This window comes from Athene cunicularia (genome assembly GCF_003259725.1).
Source record: "Athene cunicularia isolate RWA chromosome 6 unlocalized genomic scaffold, athCun1 chr6_part2, whole genome shotgun sequence".
Classification (NCBI taxonomy): Eukaryota; Metazoa; Chordata; class Aves; order Strigiformes; family Strigidae; genus Athene; species Athene cunicularia.
The window spans coordinates 7,644,795-7,655,019 of NW_020799106.1; the positions used below are offsets into that span (position 1 = coordinate 7,644,795).

General features: G+C 49.8%; 1 protein-coding gene across 1 annotated transcript in view; it reads right to left on the minus strand.

The window, feature by feature from the left end:
- The window catches only part of ADAMTS14 (ADAM metallopeptidase with thrombospondin type 1 motif 14), a gene marked incomplete at its 5' end in the record, with an annotated part of 33,818 nt that overhangs the window by 18,904 nt on the left and 4,689 nt on the right, over positions 1-10,225 (minus strand). Inside the window, 2 exons of the mRNA XM_026851760.1 lie at positions 5,875-6,071; positions 7,315-7,471. Of these exons, the coding sequence (XP_026707561.1) occupies positions 5,875-6,071; positions 7,315-7,471 (354 nt within the window). The remainder of the gene's footprint in view (positions 1-5,874; positions 6,072-7,314; positions 7,472-10,225) is intronic.

Below are 10,225 nucleotides of genomic sequence, written 5' to 3' on the forward strand. Positions count from 1 at the left end.
GTTCCCTCAGCCGCTCCCCAGCAGACCTGTGCTCCAGACCCTGCCCCAGCTCCGTTGCCTTTATGCATTTTCCTTCACCACCAGTACTTGTTGGGAGCTGGAGCACCACTACGCTGGACCGCTGCAGTCAGCACCTCAGCATCCCCCAGCAGCACTCTGCTGCTTGCTCCCCACTCCCAAGGACCCCTCAATCCACTGGGATGAACCGTGTTCCTGCTTTGCGGACCACTCTGCCTACCAGAGCTCCCAGCCAAAGCCACTGCCTGACCTTGCTGTGACTCAGAGCATCCAGGGCAGCAGCACAAACCTCTCCCTTCGCAGCTGCGCAGGATATTTGGCAGGATGCTCAGCAGACCCCACAGGCAGCGGGAAAGAATGTTCTGGGACAACGTGTCACATGGCAGCCACTCTTCAGAGAAGGGGACGGTCGCATCCAGGCAAGGAAGGAGCACGACCAGAGGAGCTGTTTGGGGCAAGAGCTTTGCTCCATGGCAGCTGACATACCAGGCAGCCCTCCTCTGAGCAATGTCTCTTGCCACCAGTGGTGCCTGCAAACAGTCCCCAGGTCTGAGGAGAGCTCCCTGCCCCAAACCATGCACGCCCAGGCAACATTAGCTCCCCTGGGAGAAAAAAAAAAATGGGAACAGCAATACTTTTCAGTCTTTAACAACTAAACTCATCGACACCCTTCCAGCACGTGCATCCTTCCTCAGCCCTGCTAGAGAAGCAGCTGTGGACAGCAGCAAGACCGCGAGCAGCTTAGAAACAGCTTATTAAAGGACTAAAATGCAAGAAGCTGTATTACTCCAAGATGACATTTAATCCCCTAAATCTTCCTTTTAAAGCAATGCTAAATCCCACTCTCATCCAGCTAGCAGGGACTAGGTACCCCTCCAGTCTCTGAACCAAAGGGTTAACCTTAAACCCCAGTCCCTGTTGTGTCTAGGGGAGGGCAGCATTTAGGCGGGGATCTGTACCTAACAGATACCAGCTCTGCAGTGACCTTTACAGTTAATTCAGAAAGCAGATGTGGAACCAGACTGCCCAAGGCTACGGACTTCCCTTAATAGCCAGATATAAATAATTGATCAAGGAAAAAAAAAATCAAAAGGGTTTGGTGCTTGCTGTCATGGCAGCTGCAACTCTGCAGTCCCCAAGTTTCTGGAGGGGATCATCAGCATCTCCCCCAGTGCTGTGGTGCCTGTGGAAGGAGAAGTGGGTATGGAGGTGGGGGAGCCAAGCATTACCTCCCCTAACCCCATCAGCTCAACCTGGAGCTGGTTCAGGCCACGAAGGGGATGGAAATAGGCCTGGAGAGCAGTTTGCAGGCCTGGCACAACTCCCCCTGCCCTCTGTGGATGCCATTAAGTGAGTCAGTGTCTTCAGAGAAAATCCCCCCAGAAAATACCTGCTCAGCAAAGGGTTTGGGTAAAGAGACCTGTCTCCCTGAAGATACATGGGATAAAGATCTTATCCTTCTCACCCACATGGTTAGATGCCCAGTCTGTTTAATACTGCCATCCCGCAAGAAATACTCTGCCACTTTATTTAAAAGGAGGGTGGATTTTTTCACCTAAAACAGACCAGCCCTTAAGGCTAGCTCTGCATTAAGGGCAAACCAGCAAGAATCACCAGCCTGCAGGACCCCCAGCAGGCAACTCCAAAGCCCCCAGCCAAGGGACGATGCTAATGTTTTAGAAAGAATGAAAGGAACGTTAAAACCCCATGCATCCTCTCCAAAACGCTCAATGAATTCACCAAGTGCATGCACACACACACACACACCCTCCTCAAACCCTTGCTGGCACTGGGAGCAAGACTGCCTACCTAAATCCTTGCAAGCCTCTGGCCAGCCCCGAATCTGCAGCCCAGACGCAAGATCTCGACAGCAAACCGCACTGGCAATGTCTAGACCTCGCCGTTCTTCAGGGAAGGAAAACAAAGAGAGAGACACGAAAAGAATTTGCCAAACCAGCAGAATAGCTGACATTTCAAAAGCCCAGAACGCTTACTCAGAACAGCCAAGTCATCTTTAAGCTCCTTTCTTTTACTCCCTCACTCAATTTTCAAGCTGGTGGTTTACCCCAAGCCTGTTTTCTGGGGCCGAGGGGCTAGGAACAGAGGCAGAAATCCTCCTGACTACATTATCAGGCTCGCTACACATATTTACATCCCCTGCAGGGATGTACACCACCGTCTGCAAGGGCAGACCTGTGTTACCCACATTTTCAATATAGAGGAATGGAGGAATGGGGAGGTTTGCTCTGCAGAGCAAGACTCTAGATTTTATCGCAGCTCTCTACGCAACAGGCTAAGTTGTCCCAAAAACATAGCAACAAACATGTGAGCCTACAGAGAGGGTGAGAAAAAAATGCGTGTATGCGTAGGACAGACATCAGACGTATTTTTTGTCATTATCAGTTAGCAACAAGATGGCTCAGGAACCACCAAAAAAAACCCCCACACCAGAAGGATGATAATTTGCCCATCATTTTAGACTGGTCCCCCTCCTGAAATGGCGTCAAGCTCAGCGAATCAGTGTCTTGAGGAATCCACACTTCAGCTTAGCTTTTCAGATAATCCCGGGTTAAAATTAAAGCCAGAGGTTTGATTTTCTTTTTTTTTTCCTGTAACTGTCTCCTCCATGGGGTCTCAGTAGCACTCTTTGTCACTCAGCCTTTGGGAACAATAATTTGGCCGATGTGCTGGAGAGGAGCTGGGCAAGTCCCAGCCTGGAGAGGGCTCTGAGTCACGGGGTTTCCCTAGTAACCTGAAACAATTGGAAAACACCAAGTACCTTTGCATCCTTAACCAGATCATGGGCAATATCCTACAAAACCCCAGCAAACCCATTGATACTAAGGAGAGGCTCTGTAGCTCAGCTTGTCTCCTCCGAGCAGCGCCAGCCCCAGCCTTGAGAGCATCAGGGGTGAGTGGTGGGAAGTTCCAAAGGAGAAAACCATGCCTGGGCTTTGAATGGCCAGCACAGGCCTGGGTTTAACTGGGCAATTCCCTCTCAGGGAGCCCAACTGAGTGACAAGAGGCTGAAAAGCAAAGCAGGACACAGAACATTTCCTCCTCTCCTCTTCCCTTTAGAGAGTGCTGGATGCCCTCCTGGTTCCCAGCCCTCCTCCCACCCTTCAGCCCTCACATGCAGCAGTCACTGTGTCTGGGGGATGCTAATTCTGCTTCAGTACCATTGCAATCCCCGCCACAGGCAGCAAGCAAGACAGGGGAACAGCTTCCTCCAGCCGCCACATCACCAAATACTCATCCCACGAGCCCAGCATTGGGGAGGGGGTCAGGTTTTGCTAGAGTGGCCACAGCGATGCTCGGCTCGGACTTATGAGATATGCTCAGATATCCCTTCTCCAGCGTGCACAGCAAGGGATGGCAAAGGATGCATTTCCCACCCGCTTCAACCTGACCCAAAAATCCTGGTGTAGCCTCTGAGCCAAGAAGGGAAAGGCAGGCTGAGAACACAGGCTGGGAGTTGGGAGCTAGTGGGGACGGCAGCCTGCAGGGAAGCTCTCCGGTGCACAAAAGGAGCAGTCATCCTCATGGCAGCTTCCCAGGATGGACACAGTGCTGTTTAATGAAAAGCCTGGCAACCACATTTCTGGCAACAAAGTAAGATGTGGGTTTTTTTTTTAAAAAAAAAAAAAAGTTCTCCATGACGAATCATTTATCACCGAGCTTCAGCCGACACCAGGTTCCTAATAAAAAGGTTTGTGTCTCAGGGAGAGCCCCAGGACCCTACCTACAGCAGCGCTGTGTTAAGCTGAGCCCACACAGCACTGGGAAGGTGTGTACATGTTCCACCACCCCCTCAGCACCCAACAGGGACCCCAAAAAGAAAAGCCCAGGAAAGTTTATTATCAACTTCCAAGCTTGATGCCTCTTTTTTTGGGATATCTCCTGACTGGAAAACTGGATGCTTGCCCAGCTGGCTCCACACAGCATCTCCCCGGCGTACTCTAGCCCAGCTCATTAAGTCCTTTCCTCGTTAGAGGGCTGGCCAAGCCTCTCCTCCTCGCCCTTGCCTCCAACTAATGGGATTAGTGTTCAGCTGTGTGGTCCTAGCATGCTCCTCCCCACCAACCCCCGGCACCCTCCTCTCCCTCTCCCTCTGCCATCCAGGCCAGAAAGCATTTTTTTTTTTCTGCTGAATCGGGTATTTTAAGGCAATCTGAGCCGGTAAGGAAACGAGGCGGCGCCAAGGGAAGAGGAGGCGGATGGAGGTCACAGCAAAGCTGGAAAGAAAACACACTAAAAACCAGAAAGAAAGAAGGGGAAGGGGGTGGGGGAAGAATGTATAGAAGGAAATAATACTTGGGGAAGTATTTGTTGCATGCATTATCCTGGGTTTTTTTCCCCCCTTTTATTGATGCTGCCTTTTTCCCCTCTTTATTTAATTCATTAAAGTCTCCAGCACTGCCTTTATTTGAATAGACAGCGGTCCTCCCTTCTCCCAGCACAGCATCCCGTGCATTCACTCCCTGAAAAGTCCTGCCCGCGGGGTATAAACCATGAAATGCGCCTGAAAACCAACCTTTTGATTAGAGCTGACAATCCCCCGGCACTCAAACCATCCGTCCCCCCAGATCGGAAAGAAAAAAAATGACATCATCTCCGACCCCCGTAACGTGGGAAGAGCCCCAGGTCAGAAGGGGAACCCTGTGGCTTCCCCCTTGCAGAAGGATTTAACAAGCAAAGGGGAGAAACTTTCAGAGAATGAATTTATGTGATGCTGAGAGCATTCCACCACAGACATCAGGATAACGCACCAGAGAATAAAACGTTGCAACGAAGGTGTTTGCTTCTTAAAACCAAAATCTCTATTTGGAAACTGGCCACATTACACCTGGTCTTTAATCCCACAAATCCTTACCCCTTATGTTATAATTTTCCCTTAATCACTGGCAATATGGCTCCGAGCCTGCCTGCCAGGGCAGAAATAATGCCCAAACAAACAAACAAGCAACCAGAAAGCAAAAGCATCTTTATAACTTGATTATTTCTGAGCTGGTTGCACCTTTCAAACACTTTCCATCACCATGCAAAAGAGTACTCAAATAAAAGTAAATAAATAGAGGCGAGGCTAAAGCATGGAAAACAAAACAAAAATGGGGCAGCCCACAAAAGAGAACTTTGAAGGCTGACCCTATTTGCAGACATTCAGGTGCTGGCAGAGCAAGCCTCCTGCAAGATGAATAGCTGAATAAATATTGATCCTTCCACATCTCAGGACTTGGGGAATATGTGCATTTTTATCTTAAAAAGGAAAGAAAAGCAGTGTAGGGAATCAGCACAGGCTGCCCCGCGCCACCGAATAAGGAGAGATGGCAGAAGCAGGGCTGCTGGAAAGCTGATGTAAACTCCTTCTCAAATACAACTGACTAATCTTCAAGGTGCACGGGTTTTCCAAGGAACATGATAAAACTTCTGAAAATCTATAAAAATCTTCCCCCCTGTCAACAAGTATTATTCAAAATACGTAACAGACATCATAATTACAAAATAAATAATAAATATCATCATTCCAAACGAAATAATTAACAACTATTCTCTTTCCTAGCATTTGCAGTGATTCCGGCCATGAGGAGGAGATGGTCTTAGCCAGGAGGAACAGAAGATGCTCTTGGACTCGGGTGACTGATAGTGATGGCAACCAACTGCCACTGGCCAGGGGAACGTCATGCTTTCCATCACTCCAACTGCCACAGCCAGATGTGTGAAGGAATAGCCCTTCCTGCAGCAATTTTCCCCCCCCCCCCAACCCCATTTTTTCCCAGGATAACAGATTTGCAGTGTCAAAAGAGCAGTAAACCAAGGGAGGGGTGGGAGCCGCAGACGCCCAAAGCCAAGTCTTACTATATTCATGAGGGTGAGGACATAGTTCTGGACATGCTCCTTCCCATGGAAGCGTACAACTGAGTCATCTACCGCCAGCAAGACCTCAATGTTGTAGTCATCCTTCCTGGCATGGCGCCTCTTGCGCTCCGCATCCCCCAGCCGCTCCGTCATCAGCTCCAGGGAGTTGGGGAGATCACCCACCCGCACGCCAGGCACTGAGCAAAGCACAGGAGGCAGGGAGAGAAACAGCCATTGAGGTCAACTGACACCATGGTGACACTCAAAAAAACCATAAATTAAGCAGGAAAAATAAATAGATATTGAACTCCAACCAGGTTGCTAATCCAGCTTGCTCTATGGTAGGGAAATGCCTCTGGATTGGCAGCACCAGCACTAAAAGACACATTTATATGATGATGGTCCTACACTGTCTGTTGGGTGCTGGTGGGACACCTGGGGAGGTGGAGAGGACACAGGCAAAGCTGGGCGTTGCTCCTGGAGAGCAGACAGCCATAGCCTGAGCATCCTTCATCTTTCATCCCATCCTTCACCGCATCTTTCACCCCATCACCCAGCAGTCCCTTCAAAGATCTCAACTGCAGTTCCATTAGTGATGCTGCAAAAGCAACAAGCACGCCCTGGAAAACTTTTAAACTTTCTTACAAATCAGGGAGCCGATTACGGCGCCACAATAGGTGAATAAATGCCAGAGAAGGCTAATGCCTCTGCATGTATAATAAATAGGTTCATAGAGTGCTTTTGCACCACGTTGACCCCAAGCTTGTAAACACTTCTGGGTGCGCTCAGCTTTGCATGGGTGGGAGGGGAAGTCAGCAGGTGATTTATGCACAGAGTGTAGCACACAGTGAAGTAATGCTATAAAAAAAAGGGCTATGTTTTCTCCTTCAAGGCAAAGAAGAAGAAAAACAAAAAGGACAAGGCACTGGGAAAGCAAAATTATGAAGTGAGTTATGAAGGCTGGGAAAAGGAAGGGCTTCTGTCTTCTGTTAAAAAGTCAAATCTACGCCACATCTCACAGCGTATAGGTGCTTAAAACAAGGCTGCAGCACCTACATCACCATGCTGCAGTCAGCAGCCACGTTGGACCAAGTCCAGCTCCTCATGACCCCTCTGCTTCCCATCGCAAGGCTGATGTGATCACCCATGGGCCTGATCACACCCATCTAGGAGATCCTTCCTCTTTGACGAAGAGGAAGAATAACTCATAATTAACTCATTCAATTTTAACCAAATTTGGAAGAATTTCAAAGCTCCCAGCGAAAGCCCAGCATTTTCTTTCCTTTTTTCTTGCTGATGACCCAACTGGCAGTTAAAGCCAGTCTAAAGCCACAGGGCAAGATGTATGAGCCAGAGAGCAAGCAGAGGGAGAAATCCTCCCCCCCCCAAGAAATAGTTATTATCAATTGCTGGGAAAGGCTCGATTCCAGCAGTCCCTACCTTCGGGGTGGAGGTCCTGGCGGGGCTCAGCACCGTCCTGCCGGATGGCCGACCGCCGGTACACCACGTGGGCCCGCCCGTGCTCCTCCGTCTCCTGCTGCCCTCTCTCCAGGGGCTCGATGAAGAACTCGTTGCTGTCTGTCCGAATCAAGCCAGCCTGGACTCCACAAGGAAAGAAAAGGGAAGAGAGAGGTGTGTTTTCATATACGTGTACGTACACACTCAATACACTCATTAAAGATCCACGCAGAGCATGATTCCAAATAAACAAGGTCTTGTTGCTACTCCATGACACTGGGATGGATCCATGACCCCGTTCACGTATGATAGCCCTTAATTTCTCCTGTAGATGGAAAAAAAAATTTAAAAGGGGGAAAAACCAACAACCCAAAAAAAAAACCTGGCCACAATTCAAGTCATGTCTTTATATGGTTAGGAAACTCCATTCCTTCTCATCAGCAACAAGTTTTTCTGCCTAACCCTGCGCATCGGGGGATGCAGGCTGCACGGGCTCCCACGCCACCTCGCCTCCCTGCATGCTCCCCATCCTCCTCCTCATCTCCACAGTGCTGGGGATGAAATCAGCCATTTCACCGACACTACTAACTGCAGTCACAGCAAGAAGGAAGGAAAAAGAAACCATCATCTTTGCCCCATGAAGTGCTTGGGAATTAACACAGGGGAATCCCTTTGGAGGAGAAGCTGGAAAGCGTTACAACTCCACCTCTCAAAGAAGATGAATGAGAGGGCAAACATGGTTGGAAATGTTGTCCTGGCTACTGACCTGCTCCTAATTAACACCAGGCTCCCACCAAATCCCCCTTACATCAGCCCGAGCGCTCGTACCCCACAGTGCCGGCTGGCTCGGACCTCAGGCAAGTAAAAGGATCACCAGGATTTGGCTTCCATCCCAGGGGCAGCCCCCCCCCACCCCAGCATTTTTCACAGCTCCCCTCCACCACGCACGCGCGTGCTCCTTCCTCCGGCGCTGCCCACTGCTGCCTGCTGTTGAATAGCTGCCTGGAAAACACAGGCAGAACATATGGATCTGCCTTCAACAGCATGTACCTGCTGGCGTCCTCATCAGGGCTGGGGTATTGGAACTGTTTTCATCAAATAAAATGAAAATATCTATATAGAGATATATATTTTGCACAGAGCAGAATGAAGACGTGAGCTGGGCTCTCTCTGTAAAGAGCCAGGCAAAGCTGGGGCTCTTCCAAGCCCGCCTGGGTCACTGGATCCCCTTTGCGTTCACGTACGGTTGCATTCATCATGGCATCAGCCAACCTGGCTCTGTTAGACTTCATCAAATTTCCTACTCCACTTGGGTTTTATTAGCTGCTTAACTCTTCTGGAAAGCAGGTTTTTGGCTGGTTTTGTTTTACCTCCTTCCCAAGGAATCTAAGTACGGGCAGTTGTGCTACAGTCAACTTGCCTGACACACGTATCTCAGGTCCTTCCCCCAGGAGACATTCAGGTCACCAGGGCAGGACTTCCCCAGCCAGGGCCTGTCCCACCACCCCCAGCCAAGGAGATGAAGGTCACAGCCAGGTTCAACCAAGAGTTTGGAGCACCAGGCAAGGTGGTGGCGATGAGGCAGAGCTCAAGCCAGGGAGTCAAGCCACAGGTCAGGTCCAGTGATGTTGGGCATGTCCAAGCCATTGCTCTTTACTATACAATAAGAGAAAGTGAGCGTCCACTGCTTAATGCAGAAATGAGTAGCTAGGAGGGCAGAACGCTGGGCATCTGACACAGGCATCACCCACTTGGATTTTATGCACAGGAATTACGCTGATGATTTCCCACCAACTAACGTGCTTCCAGATTGCACATCGCTACAAATTTGGGCTGGAGTGGCACTCCTGCTACCCGAAAGCACCCAGCACGGTACACCCAGCAGCCCCTGTCCCAGGAGGAGATCTGCCAAGACACCGCTACCCCCTCACAGCCCTGCCACGGGGCGTTTCACCCGGGACAAGGCACCCCAAAGCCAGTTTATGGGTTTAGAGCGAAAGCCAGGACTTGCTGAGTCAGGCAGCCGGAGGAAAGCCGTGCCGTCGCGCTGGGGCAAGGCTGGATTAAAATATGAAAGAGCCTGGTCCCGAGCCACAGCCCACTTGGGTTTGTGCTGCTGTACAGCTCGTGACTAATTATATATGGCTCAAGAAATAAAGCAGCCCTGACTCTCTCGCCCGTGCTTTCTCCCGAAGGCGGGATGCAACACGCTGCTGACTCCCGCAATGACCAACAGGCAAAACAGATACCGCAAGGAGTTGTGTGCACATCTGATCAGAGCAGCCTAATAAATGAAACAGAAACCACAGCAGTCACCTTGGCATTTACAAAAATTAAAAAAGCAAAAAACACCATTGCAAGAGGCATGCACGAACCTGCTCAGTCTTCAAAAGGAGCAGCTCGGGTTGTATTTCAGCATTTTGGGGAGGTTTTAACTGTAGGGAGGCAGCGAGAGAGGCCAGACACCACCCAAAAAGCCCCCGTAAGCTTTCCTTGGGCTCTTGCCAAGAGATCGATCCCACCCTCAATGACCAATTTGCCACATGCTTCCCATCCCCAATTTTATTTGGTTCAACAAATACTAAACCATATGAAACCTGGCAAGGTGAGACTACCATTAGATACTTCTAAAATGAGACGCTCTATGCAGCTCGCGGTGAAGGTAATTCCCAAACTAGAAAATGGCTCTTTTAAGACAATTCCACTGGAAAGAACGAAAAATACACTTTTTTTTTTTCTTTTAAGGAAAACACTAAACTCACTTCTGCCATTTTGCAGATGGTGAAGTCTCTTCTCCAGCTTTCCTGCATCTCCCCAGGCTATGGGAGAGATAAACTGGCCCCACAGCAACCTCCCTAAGGGGGACACCCCCTCACCCCCACCCCCCCCGCAC